Here is a 27,183-nt window from a genome sequence, read left to right as displayed (position 1 = left end):
TAATATAACTACCTATGTGTATAAAAAATGGCTTCCACCCATAATTCCATGCTCAGATACATTCCTATCTGAAGTACATTCCTACCACACATTCTGTACACACATTTACAATCCAAATGTTCACTTCACATCAAAAATAAATATATTTACACAGAAAAGAAAAACAATATGAATAAATAACTTCATTGACAAAAAAACAAAGAAAAACAAGCACTCCAAAATTCAAACATAGTGAAAGAAACAAGACACGGTCGTCTACAAACAGTTTTAGTTGGTGCTGCTGTCTGCTCACCTCACACTCCGCTTTGAATTCAGTTCAAAAGCTGTTCATTTACATACGAGCTGAGGTCAAAAGCACACTAGGAAACTAATCATCTTCCACTGGAACAAATTTTAACACCACCCAGACCTCACTGCTGTCAGCTAACACAGTAAGATGAGTCAGACTGCATAACACATTCTGTCCCATTAACAACTACTGCGTCCCACCAGCTGCTAGAAATACCATTAACATACCGTTTTACACCGTAGCAAGGCTGTGTTGGCAGACACAGAAGTGTTAAGGGTTTCTTGTGTTACTTGTTACTTAACGACTTTTGAAGGAAAAATCCACCCAGTTGGTGATGTGCATTTTCTGTTGTCTTTTTTTTCTTATATTGCTGTGAATAGTTGGAAAAATGTAGATGATATGTTACAGTTTAAATGATAGTTGAAGAATAATCAAAAGTGATCTAAAATCTCAATATTAAAGCTGCACTCATCAATACTTTATTTTATTATTGGATCAAATGATAATGCATAATTGGTAAGGGATTGTTTGCAGTTTTGAACTCACTGTCAATTATCACAATTTTTTTCCAGTTCTTTGGAGCATTTTAGCTTCTTTTAGCTAATTGTTTTGGTTTTCTGGCCCATAACTCTTTCTCTTTAAACTTCTGTCACTTGAAGCAGGCTATAGTTTTTTGTGAAAAAAAGTTTCAAGCAACAAACTGCAGACAAAGCTAGCGGCTAGCTGGTGAACATATTTGAGCATGTTAGCAGCTAAGGAGGCAAATATTTCCCTTTTTCCCTTATTTCCCTGGCAGAGACCATAACAGTCTGCGAGAAAGAGTGAACACGGGACTCGAATTTATCAGATGGACAGAGGTGCAACTCCAAGTGAATGCTTATGTGCAATATTGTAATTAGGCAATATTTAGCCAACTGACTTGCCAAAGCAACTTCACAGGGTTATCAGCCCTCTTCAAGATATCACAATTTTGCAAATTCTGCACAACTTTGCAAACGATTCCACTTACTACAAAACAGATGAATTCTAATGTCATTGCAAAGTTACGTGCAGCATATTGATATGCTCAGCCCCTACTTGCTTTGCTTTAGATTGTAACTCTGTGGGAAACACTGAATACTCATAAAAATAGACTGATTCTGAGCATTTCAACTATATTTTTTTACAATTTTCACTTGCAAATTTATTGGAAAAAAAGGCCTAAAAAGCTGCCATGAAATCAGGCATTCAGGCCGCAACAATCCCAGTCACAGCCCTCGTAAAACTGAACAGACTTGGTAATAGTGTGTCATATGTTATGTTTTGAGCTCATTCTGTTGCCCACAAGTGGCAAAACATGATGAATGCAGCTTTAAACATGAAACTGGGGACTTCAGAAAGCCACCATTGCATTGATATTTAACAATCTTACAGAGTGAGGTGGAGGCAGAATCCAATTTCACTAAAAGTAGCCTCAAGACAATTACAACACTTCACCACACAGCAAGTCCTGAAATGCATCGTACATTAAAGACTGGCGATGTGTAAAAGTATCCCAGAGTGGATTTTTCCTTTAATGTCTGAGCCTATTAGTTAAAATCTCATTGCACTGTCGAGAGGCAAGGTGAGTGAGTTGCACTTTTGCTGACTCACTGCTTCTGTTTTTCTGAATATTGCAGCAAGAAAAGGCATTCTATAACTTTGTTTTTTGTTGTATCAACTTGTAATAAAAAACCATGTGTCTGCACTTTGAACACTATTCTATCTTGTGGTTCTGGTTTGCTTCTACTGTACATAAAAGGTTTGTTAATTGCTTCTGCCAGTGTCCACTATTGGGGCTCATATACCTATCAAATTACAGCTGTCCTTTTGCCAACATGTTAGTCTAATGAGAATAGGCTATGTGCAAATTATGGCTAAATGTGTGATGTATACTAAAAATCAATTGCAAAAGCTTGTTGTGTGGCTGAGAAAGTAGATAGGGGCACGTCAGTCACTTTCAGCCTTTTGCCTCAACTCCAAATAGCTCTAACATGTCATTTGTATCCCTTTTTACATGGAATACCATTGTTTAAAGCCAAATCTGTGAACTGTGAGTTAAATTTTGACTACTAAATGATCAAACATAAAATGAAATTATTACATAAAAAATTATAAAGGGAAATTTGTGTAAACATTTCTAAATGTGGACACAACATCTGACTAATAAACTGAGCATTTCTACTCTATTTAAAACTCTGTGTGGTTTGCTGTAGACCTTAGGAATCCTCCTGTGACCCACATCTTAGATGGTGCACTGAGCCTTCCCATTTTGTCTACTTATGCCAGAACTCATGCATAGTGGCCTGTGCAGCGGGGGTAGTGTTTTGAAACAGCAGAGTCTTTTGCATGGTTGCAGTATCAGGTTGACATTGTGGTTTGGGTTCCCTACTTAAGTGGAAATCCACATTCAAATGATTCGCCAGCCAGATTTAGCCCTCCTGGTATCCATCGTATGTATTCTAAACACAAGTAAACAAACTCTGTGAATACGATGCGTGTGTGTAATACTGTACGCTGTGCTGTAATTTCTCTGTCACTCATGTTGCTAACTCTGTAGGAGCCAAACCGAAAATAAGGCATTTCTACTGAAATATTCAATTTGCTTTGTGTGATTCGGAGAAATTCTATTGGAGTCATATTGGTACCACAATGACTACTCTTGCAATCTGTGAGAGTTGTTTTTGTTTTGTGTCCTATAAAGCCAAATTTAAGAGCTTAAGGTCTCTGCCGAGGTTTGACTTTTCAGATCATCTACAACCATCTGGGAGGCGAGAGTTGGTGGTGGCGCAGCAGCCGCTTCCAATGTAAACACATCAAGCTTTCCTGTGGGCGTAGCTCATTTGAATTCTGCTGTGACTGAAGCATGATATCTCATCCATAGTTTGAGCTCATGTAAAACAGCATCCAGCACAGTTATACGTGCCTGCCAATAAGGAAGGGAACAAAAAAAAAGAACTAAATTCATAGACATGATGTGTAAAAGAACAGACATTTCCTTCTACCAAAAGAGTTCAACAAACAACCCAGGCGATGTCTTTTAGAGCTATTCACAAAGAGTAATTATATAGCCAAGCTAATATGTCATGTAGCACACTGATAAAACAATGTATTCCTCGTAAAACCTTTTTATGCTTGCTTTACAAATAAAACATCCTATCTGTAATAAGATAAAGATTAAATAATTATTATTTGATCATGAGAAATTACCTTACTTAATAATAGTTTTAAAATAATACAATAAATTAAAAAAAAAAAACACAGAGGAGTGACCTCTCTAGGCTGTTAAAGTGAAACAGAGAAAAAAGGACAAATACTGTAAAAACAGGAATTGAAGAAGTGGTCATTTTGAAAGGCACTCGTCTGCTAAAAGCCATGAATTCAGTGTGTTTGTGTGTGTGTCATGTCTGTGTGTATTACGATACTTGTGAGGAGTAAGTGTCCTCACAAGGATAGAACGACGGCAAACATCCTCCAGAATGAGGACAATTTGCCATTCCTCATTTTTGCTATTTACAGTTACATTTTAGGGTTAAGGCTTAGGTTCAGGTTAGAGATTAAAACTGGGTTTAAATTAGGATTAGGGAATGAATGGAGTCAATGGAGGTCCTCACAAGTATAGAAATACAAACATATGTGTGTCTTTGTTTCCCGGTTACTTCATTTCCACATTTGGAAAGGCGAGCACAGTGCATGCACAGTGTTGTGTAGTAGTAGTTGTCATAGTAGTACTAATTGACATCACTATCGATGTTTACAATTACCGACCTTTGAAGAGAGATAAAAATTAAAAAAAACATAAAACAACCAGGAACCCCCCCCCCCCCCCAATCGATCCCAAAAGTTTATTCCAGTCTGTTCTCCGTATTGAACTGTCTGTGTGTTTCTGAGGTGGAGGCGTCCATGAGTCACGACCCCACCAACACCTCCATAATGTGGTCCAGTTCTGTCAGATCAATTTTGAAAGGCTGATTGGCTGAAACCTGGGGGGCGGGGCCACTGTACGGCGACGCCAGCGATTTGAGGAGGTCGTCCGCCGTCACCACCGGCGACAGTTTGGTGAGGCCGGCGCCTGCCGTTACACCCACGGCCCCCGCTGTCGTACAGGGATCAAAGTCATACATGGACGTGTCGATGTCGGCGAACAGGACATCGTCCAGCGCCAAGTCTGAGAGAAACCCCGAGGGCGAGGAGGAGGAAGAAGAAGAGGAAATGTCTGCGAGGCCACCAGGGGGCAGTGTGGGCAGAGTGTCCATCGGCCGCAGCTCGGCACAGCGGGCTTCTGCTAGCAAGGCGCCAGCTGCCTCTGGTTTAGCACTCGTGGTCCTGCAGTCACTTGGTGGCCCCGTGGGTGCTGGGGAGAGGGGTGCTAAGTGGGAGGGTGGGGTGAGTGGCATGGGAGCCGGGGAGGTAGTCACGGTCGTAGTATTAGCTGCTGCTGTCCTTGTTATGGCTGTGGGGGGACCCAACTCCATGTCACTCAGAGCGGAGGGGAAACCGTCAGTGGACGAGGCGGGCACAGGGACCCTGGGGGGCGCCTGGCTCAGAAGTGCCGAAGGTAACGGAGGAGGCTGCGCCAGGGGAGGCGACAGAGGAGGAGTGGGTGGAGATGGAGCACAAAAGGCTGAATCACCACCATCCTCCTCCAGTAAAGAGGCTGGAGTGAGGCAGGTTTCCAGAGGGGCGGGGCAGGCCTCCGCACGGCTGAGGCAGGCCTGGGATGCCTGGCAGTTTGGAGGCACCATCGGATGGGGCGAAGGCGGCGGAACAATCACCGGCATCAGCAACGCAGAGGGCTGAGCTGCCGTCGCTGACAAAACACCAAAGGAGGGCGGTGCCTCACGGAAACCCTCGTCCATGGGGTCGTCGGGCGGCGGCGAGGGCGGCAGGAGCAGTGGCCGCAGGGAGCCCTCCTGCTTGAGTTCATCCTGGATGCGTCGCAGCATGTTGTTGATGAGGACGCGGCGCTCCAGGCTGGGCTCGCCGAGCGGCCTCTGGCTGTACAGCTTCATCAGGGAGATGTTGAAGATGGTCTGCCGCTGCAGGGTGTACGACACCTTGGACAGGCCCTCTGGACCGAGGCCTAGTACCCCTCCCGCCACCGACGCCTCCAGCGTTTTGCCTTCCAGCCCCTCTTCATCCTCGTCCAGCTTCCGCTTCGCACCTTTACCAAACATATATCTGGAAAACACAAAACCAGACAGACAAGGGAAAGGCGTTTATATGTTGCCCAGCTTATAAGTCAGTAACATAGCAGCTCAATAAGCATGTCATCTGGGGCTGAAACTGATTATTCTTACATGCTTATTTTCTCGATTCATCATTTTGTCATAAAATGTCAGATATAGGTAAAAAATGTCTGTCACAATTTGAGCTGAGCAAAATTGTCATTTTTTGCATGAAAATGGCTCAAACTAATGAATCATCAGAGTAATTTGGGGTTTCCCACACATTCATTTACATCTGCGACCACAAACACATCTTCTGTTTTTTGAGCCGGACCGTTCATTAGGAGCGCTGCTTTAATATGTGAACAGTTTAGTTATCCATTGATTCACACTTTCGAAGTTCAGAGTGTACTCTGGGGACAGATGGAGCTATGGAATGTCAGGAACATTTAAAGTGAAACTTAACCATTCATTCTGCTTAGTTTTAAAGTTTGTCTTCACTTGTAGCAGCTTCTCCCCTTATCCATCAATCTGATCTGATCAGTTCAGCTTTGAATGCATCGACAGATCATCTACCCTGCGAGTCACAAACTGTAGCTGAAAAAAAAAAGAACTCATGACTAGCTCTGCAGAAAAACTGAGAATTTAGTGAGGGGACACAGAATGGTACAAATGGACAGAGTTTGGGAAACCCTGTTATAACCATTTAATTTTTTCTTGATTAACTAATCAATTTACAAGCTCATAATTTAAGGTCTAACATCATCCAAAATGATCAATGTAGTCCTTTTTTGGCCCTTTCACTAACAATTACATGACCTTCCACTGACTTGAAATTGTAGCACTCCACTTTAATGGGTTAAATGTAACCCCTCTATGTTTTTTAAAAAAATGCTTGGTGAACGTTTTCTTAAAATTCAAATCCATGCCTGATGAATAAGTTATTAAATAACTAATAACAGTAAATAACTAAACACGATTTAAATAAAAGGCTTTCCCCTAATGGACTTGTACATGCCTTTCCGCATACAATTTAGAGCACTTTCTTGACCAAAAACTCTACTGTGCTGCTTCTTTGTTATTGCATCATTTCTATATTGGTGAAGTTTTACATTCTTATTTTCACTGCCTTGAATAAGCCTCAAACAATTTTGATATTCCGAAAAAATTCCCATCTAGCCATTTGCATTTTGATTTAAATCCAATACACTGCCAGATCTCTGCATTAGATTGCCATTATCATACCACCTCTTGCCTGACTGAAACACTGATATATTCTTCAGTGAAGTTTGCAGACTCAAATGCAGCAGCTTAACCGTGGTGATTCAAAAAGCTGCTTAAACACAACAAGCTTACTGCAACAGGGGATTTTAAAAAACATACATTGAAACCAAAAGCAGCTGCAAAGGGAGCCTCACCGCTGCATACTGTAGCCCAGCACACTCAAACACACACTAACACACACACATACGAGTTATGTAACAGCAGCGTTCCCTGCTGTACCACAGGATCATAGGCCAGATTTTTAGCCCAGCCCCCCTCCACCCTCCCTCCTCCTGCAATATTAGAATAGCACATTGAGTTACTTAAACCACTTTCAGACAGCACGCGTGTTCGACCCGCGAGAGACGTACAGCGGGAGCAAAAAGAGAGAGAGCGCAACCATGCATTTTTTATGCAAAAATATTCCAATAGCTTAACAGATCTCTCTAGCAAATCAAACTGATCTGATTGTGTCATTATTGGTGCTAAAGAGAAAGCAAGAAAGGCAGCAGAGAGAAAGAAAGAAAAATGGAAAGAAAGAAAGAAAGAAAGAGAACAGGAATCGCTGCAGTGTGTTTGACTCTAATCCAGGCTGACAGGCTCATGCAGCCAGTTGCTGTCTACACACACATACACTCACACTGCGCATGCGTCTCCTCACACACACACATACAACCACACACACAGGAAGTGTGAGCTGCAGACCCAGTCACCACGACTGGTTGGTTGCCATGACAAACAGAGTCAGCTGGGAATTCACCCAGAGAGATGACAAAGAATGGGATGGGGGAGACGAAGAAGAGGAGGAGGAAGGGAGGGAGGGAGGGAGGGAGGGGTGTGTGCTGGGGGGCAGAAAGGAAGAGGAGGAAGATGAGGAGGAGGAGGAGGAAGCAGATGAGTAGGTGAGAGATTGGTCTGGAGGAGGTGGGAGGGGAATTAGTAACTTTCTTTCCTCCGTGTATTCAAACTACTGCTGAGGTGCCTTTGAGCTAGAAACTCTTCATTACTTGAGACTTTAAAAACTGGCTCATAAATGATGCAGACCTGTTGGTTCACTGGCTCTACATAATCACATTTACTGATGTTAGTAGATAAAAAAAACATTCAAAACTTAATTTCTTTACCCTGTTAACAACAAAAGTACCTCAACATCTGTGCTGGAAAGACAGCTTTTATGGCATTGTTGTTTACAGCGGGTCATTTTCCATTAAAATGGTCACAAACCAGATGTTGACCTGGCATGACTATTTACAAATGGATTTACAAAGTTGCCTATAATGTTTGAAGTTAAACTGAATTGTCTGAAAAGGTAGATTTGTTCATTAATGAGGTGCTGGTAGACGTATCTTTCAATAGGGCACGGCTTGTTGTTTCCACCTGCTTCCAGTTTTTATGCTAAGCTAAGCTAACCATCTGCTGGCTGCAGATATGACAATGATACGAACCTTCTCATCTAACTCTAGGCAAGACACTAAACATGCATATTCCCCAAAATGTTGAACTACTCATTGAATCATCAAACCGGAAAACAACATGGCAGCCTGCTTATAAACTTTCAATTTTTGCATTTAAACAATCCACCAAATTTCTGAAACCATTGTGGCAAGAGATAGGTAATACCACTGCTGAATCTTGTCTCCTTTCAGAACTAAATCAGCTAGTCTGACAGCTTGGTCCAAGATGCGTGAGCCAGCCGCACTGCGACGCACTGACTCGTTTGCATTAAGATGAATCTCGTCTACTTTATGCAAATAAAGACCGGTGAATGCACTGCAACCCCTCCTCATTGCTCAACACAAGACTCCCTCCATGCACTGTGCAACTGCTTCTTCTGCTCTCAACTGGAAATGAATACACAGCATTGAAGAGCAGTGTACTGCCAGATCCAGTGGAAATGCTCTGTATGAGCTGCTAAACATCCACCACACTAAATTAAATAACTGCTAAAACTTAGTAGTTAGCATTACCGCGACAGTCAGCCTGGCTCAACAGGCAAAACAAAGAGCGGCATCTACAAACTCCATTACATGCGAATTGTATGTACATGAAAATTTTTGCTAAAACTATCTTGGCAAAAGTTATCTTGATATTAAAGCCTTAATAATAAATTAGCCAGGACAAAAGCCAACTACTACCTCATTGCAAATACATCAAAAACTGTATACAGGTCAGCCGATAAGAAGAAGGAATTAACTGCAGGACAGCAATGCCTATCATATGTTTACGCTAGTTTACAAACAGTGACGTTTATGGTTAATGGTCCACCAGAGGGCACTGACCTGTTTAATTACATGTAAGGTACCACAAGTGATGAAAATCTCATCAATTTCCAGTGACAAGTCTTTAATTGTCTTTAATGTCTAACATGTCTTTATTTCTTTTCATGTCCATCGATGGCCTGCAGGACACACAAATGTCCAGGATATCGACGTTCTTCATAAATGCTCTATCTGTCACTTCTTCTCTGATAAATATCAGGCAATACTTTTTTTCCTTTTGCACAAACTTAGGATGCTCGATGAGTTTTTGCCGTTTATTAAATCTGGGATCTTTGAGTACGGACTGGACATACAAGAGCATTGACCATGGTGTCGTAACGTAAAGACGTGAAAACGTAAAGACGTGACCATGGGCAGCTCGACTGTGCTGTTTTGACAACGTGTTTACGTGTGCGACCACCACAGGAGAGAGCAGCCATTAGCGTAACGGCTAGTACAAAGAAGAAGAACGGCGGCCGTAAATGTCCGCAAACTGGAAAAAATATGCAGTAGACTGATTGACTGTGATTGACATGTTATGCCTTTGTTATTGTTTAAAAAGCGCTGCTTACGCATATGTTTATGTTGCACTAGAGGCAGGCGTTTGTGTGATTAACATCACGTTTGTCATGCCTCCTTTGATCGCAGGATGCCATGATGTAGTGTGTAATCACACACTGGAGCGGAAAGATGCCGCAGTAGTTTGGGTCATTGTAAAAGCGCAGGGCCGGTATAAAGAAGGGACTTCGTTGCGGCCCTATAGTGCGATCTGTGTGTAAAACTAGACAGAAATGAGAACTGCATTTTCAGAAGTAGGATCATTTAAATGCCAACAAGAGACAGTTTTTTCAGTTCACTGTGCTTGGGAACAGGAGGGTAGCCAGTTCAAGTACTGTGCGAACCATGGTACAGAGTGTGGACTGATAGCTTGAGCATGGCACAGATCCCCAAATTGCGTGGAGTGTTGACTATATGGCAACCTCCTCGCTCTGACATCTCTCCACTAATGCATGTTTATAATGTATGTGTTTTTCTGGCCTATGTGTGTGAAATGCAAAAAAAACCCCAACAGATTGTATTATGAGGCATTAATAAAAGACTTCTTGTTTGTGACTTTTAACCATCCATTTCTTGAGTTTCTGCGTTCACTGCAGCTGCTTGTGGAGCTTCGAGGAAAATGGCGAATCAGTGTCAGAGAGACACAGAAACAGAGAGTCAAAGAGAGCAACAGAGTTAGTTTCAAAGCAGTTTGCGGGTGTGTGATTGAGAGCTGAAGCAGCTGCGCATGTCTGACTCACTGACTCATGGCAGGGTGTTTAGACACACACACACACACACACACACACACACACACACACACACACACAAAACAGTGCAGGGCTGACATACCAGAGGTGCCCCACCCCTTACATTCCACTTCATTATCCTCCTCTTCCCTTTCCTTCTCCTCCACCTCTTCTCTTCTTCACTCACTCTTATACTGCTTTTCCATCTATCTTTTTCATCCTCCCTCCTCTCTTTCCCCCACACCCTCCCCCCTCCTCCATTCACTGACTGACAAAGTTCACAGGCCCAGAACCATCCTACACCCTATGAGCCATGTCTAGATATTAACACACTTGAAGAACAAAAACACATCATAAATGAGAGGAGGAGATAACGCACAGAAGTGGAGGAGTGCCGCACTCCAAAATGGAGGGCCACGGTCTCTATTCAAGGTCACTGTGACTTAGTGTGCCTCTGTTCACTGTCTCGCAAAGAACTGTCTTGAAAACTACATTTTCCAAAAGGTTTTCCACAAAGTAAATATAGCTCAAGGTCTCCTGAGAGACAATCAGCTCTGTCTAGAAATCAACCAACCTACAGTTTTGAAGGTCAGTACCATTACTCATTTTTGGACTGGAGCTCACAATAGATCTTTTTTTCAATTGTCATTACTTTTTAATTAGACAAAAAGTTGCTATAATACTAGTAGCAACAGTATATATTTGTTGTTATAGATATGACAGAGATGCCGATGCATCTAATCAAAATGTATCAGATCAACTTCAGGTTCAGTGCCTCCAACACTTCAACAGTGTGATGAATTTCAAAATAACAGCAGAATCAATCCAACTGCATCATATCCATGATATCAGCAGCTGGTAACGTTAACTTGGGATTTCACACACATTCATTTATTTGTGGTGGTATGCCACAATAAAGGCCGTGACACACCAAGCCATCAGAGACAGCGATCACCTGTCGCCGCAGTGTGTCCCGCACAGTTGGCCCTCATCTGCTTTTCCTACACCAATTCACCCTGTTGACTCAGCGGCAGCAGCCCTGGAGCCCAAATCACTCTGATTGGCCGTTCGGCTCAGCCGTCGAAAAGAGAAATGGAAGGGAAAAAGTAAACAAACAGCAAAACCTAAGAGGGAAAGAGGTCGAAACAAACTTCACTTCTGCCACCACACACAGATGTTCTTACCCGGGTCTGTTTTTGTTCTGTTTGGGTCACAGCACCATAATCCTGGAGTGCAGAGCTTACTCTGGGCACAGACGGAGCAGTAGAATATCAGCTGCCTTAACAGTGAAACTTAATTGTTCATTCTGCTGAGTCTAAAAGTTTGCATTTACTCACAGCAGCTGCTCCTCTCATCCATCAGTCTGATCTGGTCAGCTCTGAACGGACTGACAGATCAATTATTCCTCACGTGAGTTACAAACTGCTGCTGAGCAATAAAAGAACTCATGGAGAGCTCTGTCTGCGCTGAGTTCATGGGCCGACAAAAAAAATCTGAATTTAGAGAGGGGACACAGATTGATACATAGGCACACACGGCACAAAAAGATAAGTTTGGTGAACTTTATATTATATATTGGACTTTAATAAAAGTTCAATATCTCCCTACTATTTAAACAATCTATCTGTTATGACATCTTATGAAAAGTGTTCCATTTACAGAGTTTCCTCCTTTTTTCTTACCCAATGAACCACCTTTGAAAATGTGCAGCAGATACCAAACAAATCAAAATCGATACACAAATGGTTGTTTCCAGCGGAGTGGTCTGATCTATGACGTAAGGAAAGAACATTTCTCAAAATAAACTCTTCTCGGATTTTGCCTGCAGTCCAAAATAATCACCAAATATCCCGAGACAAAATAAAAAACCACCACAGACTTAGCTCAACACCTTCCATTACATGACATTTTACTGTCTGCACAAACAGGCCCAAACAGCTTCATGAGAGAACTGATGAAGACTAACTATAACTGATGTGGACACAATACAATAAAACAGTATCAAAATCTCAAATTTTATCTTAAAAATAAAGACTTACTTGGTGGCTATGTGTTTTTACATAAATCTACATGAAAAGTTCATGATGCCTTCAGGGCCTTGGTAGTAAAACTGAAAGCACAGAAAATAGACTATTAAGAACAAGCATTGAGTTTTAATATATATGAACGGATGCACAGTTAAAATCCAATCACAAAATGATGTGCAAAAGATAAAAAAACATGAGTGTTTCATACACTTTGAGGGAAGGTCAGGTGTGCGCATGCATGTGACTGTGTGTTGGCTTGCCAACTGTGCCTGAAAACACACATCAGACATGTGGGCCGAGCATATTACTCCAGGAGCTGGCTGTGGTGAGTTTGTGTGTGTTGTGCGGTAGTGCAGGGCTTGTGGATGGACTCTGCAGTGATATTATGATCCTGTAACCGGATACGCTGGTTTCCATGCCTGAGCTGCACATCCACCCCTCCCCCTCACCTCCACATCGGGCTATTTCAGGTTCTCTGGATGCACGAAGTATGGAGACACGCTGCACACTACGCTGCTGCAGGTGGATGAATGCAGCACTGTGCTGTGTGTTCAGTATGACATGTATTAATCTCGGCGTTCACACGTGAGGGCACACAGCGGCACACTTGCCGTTTGCAGTCATGACTGTGCTTCCAATGCTCCTCCTTTCTGTAATGCATCCAGCTTTGCACATGAGGACGACGCTGCCCAACTCACTCCTGTGTGTCTCTCTCTCGCTCTCTCACACACACACACACACACACACACACACTCACAATGTAGAACTAGTAAACACATTCCAGACAAAACCCAGAGGAAGAGATAGTGCATTGTAGTGCTCGCCTGACCAGACCCACTGTGCTCAATAGCAGCTCCGCTTCCACACACAACTTAAGATACAGTTACAGCATGACTACTACTGTTTCTACCTCTGCTGTTACTACTACAGCTCTGTCTACAAATGTATTCATTCTGTCTCTATGACATTTTGAGCACTTGCATAAATGCCTTCATAATGCAGCAAAACTTGGTCTTCAAGATTCACCATCAACATCACGCGGGCTATTTTCCCAATAAAAATTTTAGCTTGCTCTTTTGCATGAGCCTGCAATAAAACAGGCAAATACCTGCAACCAGGAAAATATAGCATGCGTGTCTATTCTCAAACAGACTGCAACTATTTGCAATACTCAAGTGACTCCATTTAACTCTTTCAGACATGTAATTAAACAAATAGGGATGCATATAGGGGCATCAGCTGATATTTGCTTTGTTGTTAGCACCTGGCTTGTCAGTGAGTAAGATGACATTTACCAATGGCAGTGGCCAGTGTTTTTCTGTTGTGTAACATAAATTTTGCGCAGACTAAAAAGCCGGGCTTAAGATTATTGGTGTCCCGTTGTGAGGTTGATAGAAAACATGCTTCGGACAATCAAAGATCTTCGCCTGGACACCTAAGGGACAAAACCATGCATTAAACTTGCTTTCGACAAATCAGGGGATGCACCCAACTAAAGGGGGTTGCATTGAGTACATTATGATACTTTTCAAGCTTTATGCAGTAAAAATGAGAATTAGGCATAGGTAAATTATAAAGTTCTCATGATGTGTTCAAATGTAATCGTGTAAATGTAGATTTGGGCAAGAAACTTGAATAAATACAGCTGTTTAGAGAGGGAGGTAAGACATGTATATGGTAACCAGGTCTTGAAGCAGTGTTACATGGAAAGATTTTTTCAAGTGAAATAATAAAGGTTGTTTCATAAATTGCATTTTTTTCAATTAATTGAGCTTTCTCTGTTTCCCTGGCACAAAAGGGAGAATAAATAACAACAACAAAATATTAAAACAAAAACAAAACACTGGTATTGGCATCAGCTAAGTTGTTATTTTAATCATGAGTACCAGCTCAGAATTTCAAAATCGGAGCAAACAAAAGTTCATTACATACATGTGGTTTAAATGGTAAAAGATGAGGTTTGGAGATGATAAATACAGATTAAATAAATATTAAATGTATTTTTTTTTTTTCTTAAATTGATTTATTTTTTCTCAAATGACTGCAAGTTAAATTCTGCAGCTTTTTTTGTTAAATATTACAATATTATCATAAATATTAGCTACATTATGACACTGGTACTAGTGTTAGATAGAGTAAGCTGTCAAATACCATAACACTGACCTGAAACCCTTTATACTTGACCCCAAAAGTTTAAGTACTCTGAAAACCCCTTCTTTTGACATTGCTTAAAAATATACCCAAATGTTTCTGTAGAACAACAACAAGGGAGGACAGAAAGCAGAGGAAAAAACAGAGCAAGAACCAAAATAAATAAGGCAAACATACGACTAGACACAACGCGTGTGTGTGTGTGTGCCGCAAACACGTGTGCATGTGTTTTCCCTCATAGTGATCATAAATGCTCACATGACAGAGGTCAGCTGGGTATCAGACAGGGAATTCACTACGATCTCTTACGTAATGACAGACCTGGTTACAAAACACCACAGCTCCGGCTGTGCAACATGCAGCATCCCATTAATAAAGAGACACTGGTGAGAGCACCGGCATGGCAACATCAGGGTGTACTGAGCCAGTAAAAAGACAGTGTCGGGGTTTGCATCTGCATCTGGAGGATTTTAATCAATTTATTTTGACCATTTTGACCAATGAATGTATTACAAATCATTTTTAGAGCAATCCTTTATTAATCTAAATTAATGACTATCTGCATTTAATTCACAAAATCGGAAAGTGCAATTTATGGTGTCTCAAATTATTACACACACACACACACACACACACACACACACACACACACGTCGCTGTTTTGTACACCCTTACTCCCTCTCACAAAAAGAAACTTAACTCAGCTGCAAGTTCTTTGGGTGCAAAGCTATTTTGGGGGCTATAGTTTTTAACATTTACTAGGTATTTGGGGGGAAAAATCAATTTCGCATAGTACTGCTATATTTTTGTGTGGCAATATTGTATTGTTACAGAAGCACAAAGTGTTGATTTTTTTTATGTAAAAAAATAATTTATATCATGATCAGAAATTAAACTTTTGGTAGCCTATTAGAATAATATCAACAATTCTTTTTTCAATCCACTAGTTACATTTTGCTGCAATAAAAATAACTGATGAACAAACTGAAAACTTCCTCTTATTAGATAAAACAGGTGTTGACAAAGCTCTCCTTTAGGGACATAATTTGCAGTTGAAAAAAGGGAATAAATCACAATATATTTTATTGCAAAACTCATAATACTGCAACATGTTTAAAATTGCAAAAATAATGTAAGGTGACGTAAGTATCTTGATAATGTTGTATCATTAGGCCTCTGGTGTTTTCTGCCCCTAATATTTATTCCTCCCTCACTGACAGAATTGGGCTGCATGAAAAAAAGAAAAGAAAAAACTCTGTGTAAAGCAATACAATTCAACTACACCAGAAACTACAGCAACCAAAGTGACCATTAATTATATTAATTAAGGTAGGATTTATAACAGGGCTGTTATTTAGCCAGGTGTACCTAATAAATTAGCAGAAAATATTTGGAAACAAGAACCAAATTTCTGCACAGACAGTTCATAGAACACTATGAGAGACCTGACAGGTGCCTAAAAAATCCTCATTCCTTGAGCCTAAAGGTACTGTGTTAATTAAAGGGACAATCTACTGTTTTACAAAAGTTAAGATCATGCATCAATTGATAAATTATGCAGTAAATCACGATGACACATCCATGCGCATTTAGTTTGTGTGTGCATCTCAGATTTCTGGTCATTAGTGTATCCCAACACAAACTCACTCCCTCACACACTCACACACACACACACACGCTTAAGTCTATAAATAAAAGGCAGAAGAAGAGAGCAGATTTAGGTCAGCAGACGTGTCTACAGCCCGTTGAGCGCTCCACTCTTTCCACCAAGCCTCTTCAGGGGGGGAAACACAGCTTGACACTTCCAGTGACGAAGCCTTGGAAGCCACAGAAATCTACAGCGTCGATATATCTGGTCACTGGGGTGTATGGTAGTATCCTTCTTATTACTGCAGTATCTGCCTTATTACTGCAGCATGCACTGGATCACAGCAGTATGGGCCTTATTACCACAGTGCCCACCTTGTTACAGCAGCACCCGCTTCAATGCTGCAAGTGTCATCATTTTTACTGCAGGCAGCACGCTTACTACTTAAGCATAATCCTTGTGAATGCAGTACAAGCCTTATTACTGCACTTGGAGCTTTACTGCTGCACCGTACTATTACTAGATATAGATATTCAGCTACTGAAGGTATGCAGTATAGAATATATGCATCTCTCATGGGGTAGCCGATGCAACGGAACTTAAAGATTGAAAATAAAACCCTGCAGCTGTCGCCTCATGATGTTCAAAATGTATTTCATATCAAGGCCTTCAAAAAAGCCTGTGAAGATCTGTGTTAAGGATGATTATGTTTTGAAGCCTCCAAATGCCCCAAATATTTCCTCCCAGCTCAGTATTGATGTATTGAGTTTGAAATAATAGCAGTGAGCTGAGGGGAAGTGTACGGGATGGAGGGACTACTGGGTGCAAAAAACCAAATCGAGAGTACATCAAAACAACTAAAAGCCCACTAATTTTCCTCATTTTGTTTCAGGAGCTTCAGTAGTAGAGTGTGGAGTGATGGCTGGTCAGAATGTAGCCAGAAAGTGGGGGACTGAGTTGTCTTGCCTTTCAGCTGCCACGGGAGGTACCAAAACAGTGTTTGTGTAAAAGGGACAGTCTGCAGAATGGAACCATAAGTAGGATGGGTTGTGCATGCGACGTGTTGTGCATGCGACGTGTTGTACATGCGACGTCTGGTACATGCGACCTGTTATGTGTGTGTGTTACGCATGTCGCCTGCCGTGCGAAATTTAACCTTTGGAAACCTTAGCAAATTAGCTTGATTGTTTTTCAAAACATGAGATGGAGGCAATGAGCAGCCCCACAAAAAAGACCAAAAAAGGAAAGGACAAGAAATCTATTTATCAGAAATAGATAGAAAGAGCGGAAAGAATGGAAAAAATGTCAACAACTGCCAGTAAAATAAAGTTGTATATCTCATTATTTTGTTCCTAGTAGCTCTCATTTACTTTTAAGAGTCACACATTTTAGTATATGCATCTATCAGCTGTAGCAGGCAAGCAAACTTTTAACTATAAAGCATGCCAGGCGAGTATACTAACATTTATAACTACATTAAGCCAATTTTATAACATGAGTTGCCAACTTGGCATCATAAATGCATAAACATGGCAGGCAAAAGTCAATGTTTTGTCAATAGGAAGAAACTTTTCTAAAAATGAATTTACATATTACATATTATCAATTTTGATCACATGTAAAGTGTAATGGTATTAATGTAAACTGCTGTCCATATAGAGTGACCTAGATGAAATACAAAAATATAATATCGATAAAAAATAAAATAAAATATAAAAACAAACAAACTGGAAACAGCTATCAACCTCTTGTTAAAACGCTCTTTGCATTCAAATGCAACTCATCTTCTTTGCAGCTTCCAAGGTCTTCCCACTTTACGACCTCAAAGCACATAAACACAACTAGGTTGGACCTCCTGACATCACATGAATGCAGCAGTAGTTGCAGCCTTATGGCACGATCTCTGTGTAAAAAGAACTATAGTGACTAACTGCAAATATTTCTGTAAATATGAAAGTAAAACATAAAATCAATGAGTCATTTTTATGTACTCTGGACCCTACCTGGAGCCTGAGGACTTCCTAAAGGGGTACCATACTCAGCAAAAACTAGGCTTTCCTCTCCCCTCTGTGCTTATCTGCTCATCTACACAGTTGTATAACCCTGCATCACATCTGGCTGCTCCTCAGATTGGGTTCAGCTCTGATGGAGCGGGGCTCTGTGGTCTGACGTGAGTCTGTAATGTGGGTCCAGACAAAGTAAGGACCTCTGAGGGGACCTTGCTTGTGGGTCACAGCACAGGGCCGACAGAGTTGAAGAAGAGGTGCTGTCATTATGAGAGCAGACTGCTGTGTTGTGGTGCACGTTATGAAACAGAGGCTCCTCCACTCACCACAACAGCAGCCACACTGACTGAGACAGTCCCAAACACTGGACACCAAATCACTTCCACTGCAGAGACACATCGCACTACTTCATAACAGGTTTACAGATGGACAAGGACATAGGCGACTTCCCATAAGTTGTCAATAAAGACTCAGTGTATCATATATGTGCTTGTGTTTGACTTTTGTGTTAACAAAAAGTCCATATTTTCTGTAGCTGACAACATTATAACATTATTATTAGCATTATATTTGGCCCAAAATACATTGTCATTACGTGTGGTTTACATGAAGAAGGATACAAATGTAGGTCATTCCGTGTAATTTAGCTATTACATGAAATATCATTTAAAAAAGAGAATAACTTCAGTGATATTATTCGTCATTCGTTATAGCAGTATGTGCTCATAGGTGAGTGTAACTGGGGGAAACACTCGGAGTATTTTGGGTTAAAAAAAAAAAAAAGTTTATCAGACAGACTTTTGTCCGTGGTGATGAAGTGTGAAGTGGCGGCCGCTGCCTCGGCTGTAAACTGGAGTTAGTTTTCGGCAGACAGACACAGAAGGTCTCTGGAAATAAAACACGGACGCGTACTGCCAAATATTATCCGTTTCACACGAAACTTTTTCCCCCAGCCAGACCCCACAACCCCGCAGCACTATTCAAACACATTCACCGCGTCTATTATTCACAAGAAATGCGTTACGCCGCCTCACCGTAATGTATTTCCTCGGCGCGTTTTAACTTCGCTCTTTGAAAGATATTAACGGTGTCTTACCACATCCAGGTCCGCCGGAGTTTGAAAGAGAAACATGGAGGGTATTTAAACAGTCCTGTCGGCTACAGAAGAACAAGCCGTCCTCGCTCCCGGAGACTCTGTCACACAATGGCGCTGATAGGAGGAGAAGACTGCCTCCGCGCACAGGAACGCTGCTGCCTTCACGAGCCGTAGGACATGCTGCACGTGCGCTCGGGTCTCGCAATCGGCGTCGTTTGAGGGAAAAAACGTAACGAGATTTGAGTTAACTAGTGTGACGAGTGTAATAACGAGCTGCACGCGGGAAGACGGCGTTCGCCGCTTCGAGGGTTTGATATGTTCTTAAAAATGTCATTTGTTTTGCGCCACACTATTGTAGTCAAAGTGTAATGTGACAGACTAGTGCTGGGTGAAGATCTATGGAGCTACCAAGATGTGACATTTAAAGAACAAAAATGCTGCATTTCAACTATGTTAGCCTAGTTAGGGAGTGTACTTTATTTATCAGAGTGGGTGGGTGGCAGGGGCTTTGATTTAATATATATATATATATATAAATATATTATTGGAGAGTAGCTAACTAGCAGTAATTAAATAACAAAAAAAATAAATAAAAATATGTAATTAGATACTAAGAAGAAATGTAATTATATTACAGTTACTATTCAAAATGTTGGTGATCACAAAGCAGTTACGTATGGGAAAAAACCCCCAAAACATTTTAATAAAACATTTCATTTTGTTGCTTTTTTTGTCTTTTTGCCTATGCCATCTCTTAGAATATTTTGGACAATGCAGGTCAACAAGGCTAATGACACTAATTTGAGCACAACATTTATGCACTTATGTTTTTAGGTCAGCTTTATTACAGTGTCATTTAAAAAAAATAATCAAATGTTACTATCATTTCTTAAAAGGGTAACTAGTAATCTGTAGCCTATTACATTCCAAAAGTAATCCCTGAGTGACTGGGGGAAAATGTATGACCCTCACATTACCATAAATAAACAGATTTCTCATAAATAACCACATTTCACAGTTTCTGGCTGTGATAAAATTGTTTGATTTGGGAGATTTTTATGAAGAAAATATGCCTTTAAAACCCACTTACAGGTTTTCGGGTTCTGAAATTAGCCTATTTAAAAAAATCAAAATACAAAATATGAAAAGTTGAATATGCCTCCCCTAAACAAAATCAAAAGAAAATGCTTTCAAAAATTGTTTGAAGTGTCTCCCCTGTTTTGCACCACCCCCTCCTCTCTCGTAAATAATGAACAGTCCCTTAAAATAAATAGGCTACATTACTTCCCAGTGCTCGATTAACTTAAACCGTTTAGAGTCCTCCATAAAGTAGATATTTTTCTTAATAGCCTATGATTAATATTTTTTTCCTAGACACAACTTTTTTGAAAGTTACCTTAATCCTGGGGTCATTTTTAATGTATCGACCATAACAAAAGTGTAATTACTGTCATGATAGGATCCATTTTGCTCCGGAATGTAAATTTACGAGGAGCACGTGAAGGCAACAAGAGAAGCTGAATCCGAGCAGCTGCCCCGAGAAGTGGCGTCGACAACTTCGCTCCGCCCACACACACACACACACACACACACACACACACACACACACACACACAGATAGAGAGAGAGAGAACCTATGCTGTGTAAAACTGTATCTTTTTCGCTCTCCCTCTCTGTATAAAACATTTAGAAAGTGCAAAGTGGTATCAGTGTTCACATTTAAAGTTGTATCTGCTTTAGATACATGCCCCACCAGTATTGTGATAGTTGTACGCTTTTGATTTTCAAGTATCTTATCTGAGGTTTTTTAGTATCTGCTGGTGTTTTGTGACATGGACTACGAACTTGAAATCAATATTTTACTCATTTCTATGACTGATGTCAATAAAAGAGCACCGGAGCGATGGTGCTGTTTGGCCGCTTAGTGATGCCCGTCCGACCCTGCAGCAGATGGCAGGAAGATGTCCAGTAAACTCAAACAAAACCCATCAGTCTGCTCCAAACAGACAAAAACGCCAGTGGAGCAGGGCAGAAAATGGGCATCTCAGACCGTTTGTCCCTGATGCCCCCTGCTGCACACTCACCCAGTTGTGCACTGATACACTCACAATCACAATACAAGCCTCCCTGTTTATCCAGACAGGCTGCCAGCTCTCAGGACAGCCTCGGATCAACCTGCTGTCACAAGTATTTACATCTATTGGAGTGCAGTGTTTACAGGACTGAACTGTTGGCACAGAATCATTTAGTTCCACCTCTTGGAAAACAGCATTTAGGCCTTCGTTGTGCACTACAACTCTCCAAAAAAGTGGCACAACTAAATGCATCCATGCAATATTTGCTTCTTGAACCTTGGCAAAGTTTTGCGACTGTTAGAAGCTGAGCTAACACTAATGTGTCTGAACAGCTCCCCATGCTTGCTAACCATGAGCTTGGTATTTTTCCATATTTTTCCATATTTTCCATATCCAGATTTATTCAGATTGACTTTAAAGTCTGGACAGGAAAAAATAAAATAAAATTGCAAAAAGGATCCACAGTTGGTAGTGGTTTGAAATGTAATTCCAATCATTTTTTTTTTTTTTTTTTACAGGATAATGGTATTGTAATTTTTTTAAAGATACCCAGCCCTAGTCCCAGATGGCCACAGAGCATGTCAAATGTCCACCAGTGCATTTTAAAATTGGAAAGCCACCTAACCTCCCCAAAGGTCCCAAAGAATTACATGATCCCCCCCAATCACTAACGTTATGTTGCGGATGGCACCGCACCTCTCGCAGCACAGTAAAGAACACCATCATTGCAGCACAGATCATTGCGATGTATGTTAGCCTCGTCTGTTGCTGAGTTTGTCTGGTGGGACGGAGGATTTCTGCACCATTCTGTTAGGAGGGTGAAATGAAGATCTCCATTTCTCAAGTTTCCATGTCGGAAAGCCGTATCCCCAGCATAGCTTTGTAGTTACTGATGCCTACGTCACAACAACGCATGCAGATAGGTTGATGATATTGGGACATACACATCTAATATGATAACTTGCAAACAACAGTATAGACTGTCTGCCCTAAAGATCTGATTTGAGTAACAAATTGGATTTACCTGCAGTCTGAATGTAGCCTAAAGGCCCAGACACACTTAATTGACATTAACAAACTAGCGGCGACCAAGTCTACTGTTGGCGTCACTTCAGGTCGCCATGTTTCGGCCAAAAAGTTGCACATTAACACACTGCAAAGAGTACATACACACCAGCAGAAGGCAGTCGTCTGTAATCGTTTTTGGAAAAGGGAAGCGAGAAGACAGTCTTGATGCTACATAGCCAAATAGCACATTAACAACACAAATAAATGTTGAAAGCGAATTTACCATTCCCCAATACTCAATAACACACCATCAGGAACTGATTCTGCTTAAGAGCTCAACTTCAAGACTGGGGCGCCAAACACTCACTGATGTCCAAACACTGACTGACAGCCAACTGTTGGCTTTCTACATCAGAGCCTTGAGACTCTTTGGCTCTGTAGAGAACCCCAGGAACGAGTCCTAAAATCCAGGAAAAAAGTTAGCATTTCAACACATTCGGTTCCCTCATCTCAAACTCAATTGATTTTTGGTTTGGTGCCTTTATGAAAGGTCTGTGGTTAACATGAGCTTAAGAGACTTTCATGTTCTACTACGTAAAATATACTAGTATATACCCCATTAGCGAGTTTTATAGCTTTTATGTGCCTTAAAAAAGATGGCTGCTAACAAGTGGCTAAATGAGACTACAGAACGTCATCACGCCAAACAGCTTCACAGCCTTGTCCATGTGCCTGTGTCCATTCAACCCTAGTGTACTTCATTTATAGCCTAGTGTGAGCTTTTTACTTCTGGTAATGCCATTTAGGTTTCAAAAATCATAAAAGTGGTGTTCATTTGTGAAGATTATCTTGCTGAATCATAAATGTTTGTTTACAGAGCTTGTTTTTTGCAATGATCCTGAATCCAGTGGAAAAATCCCATGGTCTTTTAATGAGGGAACCAGGGCGAAGCTAACCGCATCAGTTTTCACAACGGTATCATAAGAAGGAAGATGTTTTTGAAAACGCAAAAGAAAGACTTCTGTTTTTAGTAGGGCTGTTCTTGTCTAAAGGCCCAAGTTCTCTCAGAGGTAAGCACTGTCAGTGCTGCTTGCTATTGGTCAATAGTACAGAATTGCAGGTCAAAGGTCAACAAAGTTTGACCCAACAGAAAATATTCATGCAGATTTATTTTGCCTGTATGACTGAATCCACAACTCAAAACAATTGCTTTAGAATGAACTGATTTGACCTGAAATTTCGCCATGTATAATACTGCTGTGACCAGACCTAAAGTGATCATTGGCTAAGACTCAAAAACCTCCAGCACTGGACAGAATGATGTATGAGATTTTGTTTTAACAAAAGGCCAAACTGACTCATCTCAATCAATGCAGACAGAAGAGTTGATGGAAACTGCTTGTCAAACAATAAAAGACAGAAATATACTGCTATTCTTGGCTACAGGGATTCTTAATCTATCCATGTGATGCGTCCAGGCTGAATGAAGCCTCAGCTGGAGTAGAGCTAACAGACGGGGTTAGCCCTGGTAGCTCTGTGCATGCACGCATACGCAGTGTCTGTGGTGAATGGAGATCTGATTTTAGTTCTGTGTTCATCTCTCTGGACTCTGAGTTGACTCATGAATGCTGAGCAGTGAGGAGGGATGGCTCTAAATAAAGATTTCAGGTCAAAAACAGGAAATGGCTCAGTGAGCAGGGAGGGCAGGGCCATAGCAACACCAACTGGAGAGCGGCACCCACAATATCCCTCCCTCCCTCCTCTCCATCTATCTTTATTTATTTCTCCCTCGCTCTTCTTTTATTTCCCTCTGTGTGCAAAATCTGCCCGTTCCTTGTATTTCTGGCCCTTTTGCTGTTGCTTTCTCCATATGTTTTAGTCTCTGTTTCTCTTTGGCACTCTGTTTCTGTATTTCTGCATATTTTTTTCACTTCATTCTTTCAGAGGTTTTAAATTCAGTTCAGTGGATATCAAAAGGAAAATTGCAAAAGCACAATGCAAAACATCCGAATTTTATGCATTCAAACCACAAAATGAAAGGCTGAATTGTTGTTTCCAAACATGCCATGTAAAAATGATCATAATCATCTGATCCTACAATAAAATAACAGGGAATATGCTGTGCTACAAAAGCTGTAAATGCTCTGTTCTACTGTTACTATGCGTCTACGTTTCTCTGTGCATGTATCAGGTTGCATGTGTGTGTCACTATCAGTGTGAACTTGAGTGTGAGCCTGACTCATGGTGAGTTCACTGGTCCCACTCATCGCTCCCGCCCTGTACGCGTAGCTACATGTTGCTTCAAACTGTCACCGTGTTGCACCTTCACGTGGTAACGCACAGCATTACGAATGTCGCCAGAATTAGTTTGCCAACCATGTTCCATTTATACTCACTGTGACAACATACACGCATTTTTATATCATCAGAGGCTATATATTCCCACACACACTTGAGCAGACAAATGCCACGATGATACACACACACACGCAGCCGGAATGATTGATTCATGTGTCTGTGTTACTCATTGGTTTTGTTTACGTGAACAAAGTATTGATTATGGCCTCTATTACATATTTGTCTTGGTAATAAACATACACACATACACACACACACACACACACACACACACACTGTTAGCTCTTGATTCTATAAAGGGCTTAACCGATGCAATAACATATATACTGCAAGTATCACTACTACAGTAAAGACACCAACTATGAATACTTCAACTAATACTACTACTACTGCAGCTACTACAAACATTACTACATAAACAATGACAACCCCAGCCAATGCTGTTATCATCCCTCATGCATCCAACATGCCACTACGATTACTACTGCCATTTTTTAAAAGACATAAGCACCTTTGACACTGCGTGTTCAAGGCAGGAATATCACGCCGTTATGCCGCCTCGAGAACCGTCTTAGTTCTCAGCTGACGCCGCCTGGTGGCGTATATTACATGCGCAAAAAGTGACTTGTGATGTTGGGATCTTATGCAAATCACTGCAAAACCAGCGATATTTGACGACTTCAGAATGCCAACAGTCTGGTCAGATCCACCCTTCGCTCCTGCACAGCTCCACCCTCTCAACCAAATATGGGCACTCCTAACTCCAGAAAACCAAGATGGCAAATGGCCAAAAGGCACAAGCCCCCAGAGAGTGCACTAGCCTCTGATGCAAATTTTACATAGTGGCCATAAGTGGAATTACACCATTCGGGTCCATCAAGTGATGCCCACGGGCCCACAAAGACTTTTCCCCATCGACTTACATCAGGAAAGAGACGTCTGTAAATCAGTGGATAACTTTTTGTGAGCGTCAAAACCACCGCGAAATGACTCATTTCACTATCTAGATTTAAGCCATCCAGTTCGATAACATCTGAAAAGTCTAAAAGAGATTAAATATGCAAAGCACCAAACCAGAAGTCAGTCGCTCCGTCATCCGAAGTTACCCGCTCAGGCACTCTCTAGAGCGCATACCTCATGGGCCTGTAGATCCGGGTATTTTGTACCCAAAAGATCTGTTCTTGTTCCATGTGCCAATGAGCAGCTCTCATGGGAATGAACAGGGCCCCGCCTCCACAGCTGTATCCAAACTTTCTTTAATACATCCATCAACATGCCGAACCTAATGCTTCAAAGCAGCAGTCCATAAACCAGTGGGTGCATTTATACGGTCTATGGCTTTTACCAGGCATGAGGGATTCAAAGAAAAGATGCTGCATTATGGGAAGTGTTGGATCCAGTGTTTGGGGTATTTGTTTTGGCTTGATACACTAAAGCTGCTTCAATTTAGACCATTCATTTAAAAAAATCTGTATTTCCCAAGTCTCCAAACTTTATAGAAGTGTAAATTGGTGGTCTACCCCTATTAAAAACAGACAGTTTACTCTTTCTTTTAACCCTATCCTCGGCTTTTGTGTATGAAAACAGCAGGTGACTGCACAGGAAAGATACAAGGCTTCACAACATCATGAAGAACAACCTAATACAGCAGCGCCTTGGTTAAACGTATTAACGTTCACTTTTTGTTGAGATTGTCTCAGGTTGGTGGTGATTCAACTCAAGTTTTAAGACCATAGTCTCTTGTACCTCACAGATGACATTATATATTATTATGACCTTATGCCAAAAACATCTGCAACATCCTTCCAGATTTGTTTGAAGTGGATTGGGAAGAAAATTTTAGCTCTCTTGCATCACATTTGAAAAACCCCAAAGGGATGTGCACAGGCTGGGTGATTTCAGCTTCTATTATAAAGATATGAAAATAACAAACTATACATTTTTATATAATTTTTTCGCTGCAGAAAAGCTCAAACATTTGATATTTGGCTTGAAAAGGAAAAACAGAATGAAATCAGTGGAAACATCCATGTGTGAAGGCAGATTTGTGGGTGTGTGAAGAGGGCCAGAGAATATTATTAATACTATTAGACATGGGAGTGGCACTCCAGCCCAACACGGAGAGAGAGGGAGGGGAAGGGCTCCACACCAAAAACACCCATCTGCTTTCTTTCCCATTCTCTCTCCCTCTCGCTTTGTCTCTACCTCCTCCTTTTCTCTCTCTTTGTCTCTTTATCAGTGTCCATCATTCCCCCTCTCTGCCCCAAACATCTCCTGCCTCAGCCACACACACACACACACACACACACACACAATCACACACACAAGCAGGATATTCATTCTGTAACGACACTATTTTAATTGAAGCTTTGAAACCTAGACTGACATCAGTTTTCTTGCACTGCATTCAGGTGCTTTTCACAAGCATTTAAACCTTTGAATCGTGAACAAATTGGCTTGATTTCCTTCAAAAACATTTCTTATTAAAAGGCATTCAGCAGCCTGGCATGAAATGTCCCCCAAATTGGGGGTAAAAGATAAGAGATGAAATTACCTGTAAATCAGGAGGATTTAAAAAAGGACAGAGAGAAA

The 27,183-nt window shown here is 41.2% G+C and overlaps 1 protein-coding gene across 2 annotated transcripts in view; it reads right to left on the bottom strand.

The window, feature by feature from the left end:
- Positions 1-205: 205 nt before the first annotated feature.
- Positions 206-27,183, bottom strand: part of LOC121954538 (SERTA domain-containing protein 2-like) — a 41,967-nt gene continuing 14,989 nt past the window's right edge. The window contains exons 1-2 of one of the 2 annotated variants that reach the window (XM_042502096.1): positions 19,151-19,237; positions 206-5,488 (exon numbers count right to left, since the gene is read on the bottom strand). In XM_042502096.1, the coding sequence (XP_042358030.1) occupies positions 4,216-5,484 (1,269 nt within the window). In that variant the 5' untranslated portion in view covers positions 5,485-5,488; positions 19,151-19,237 and the 3' untranslated portion in view covers positions 206-4,215. Of the gene's footprint in view, positions 5,489-19,150; positions 19,238-27,183 lie in introns of those variants that run through there. The other variant, XM_042502097.1, reaches the window with a different exon arrangement.

This window comes from Plectropomus leopardus, chromosome 15 (genome assembly GCF_008729295.1).
Source record: "Plectropomus leopardus isolate mb chromosome 15, YSFRI_Pleo_2.0, whole genome shotgun sequence".
Classification (NCBI taxonomy): Eukaryota; Metazoa; Chordata; class Actinopteri; order Perciformes; family Serranidae; genus Plectropomus; species Plectropomus leopardus.
The sequence above is the reverse complement of the archived record's forward strand: the minus strand, read 5'-3'. Positions and strand labels throughout refer to the sequence as shown.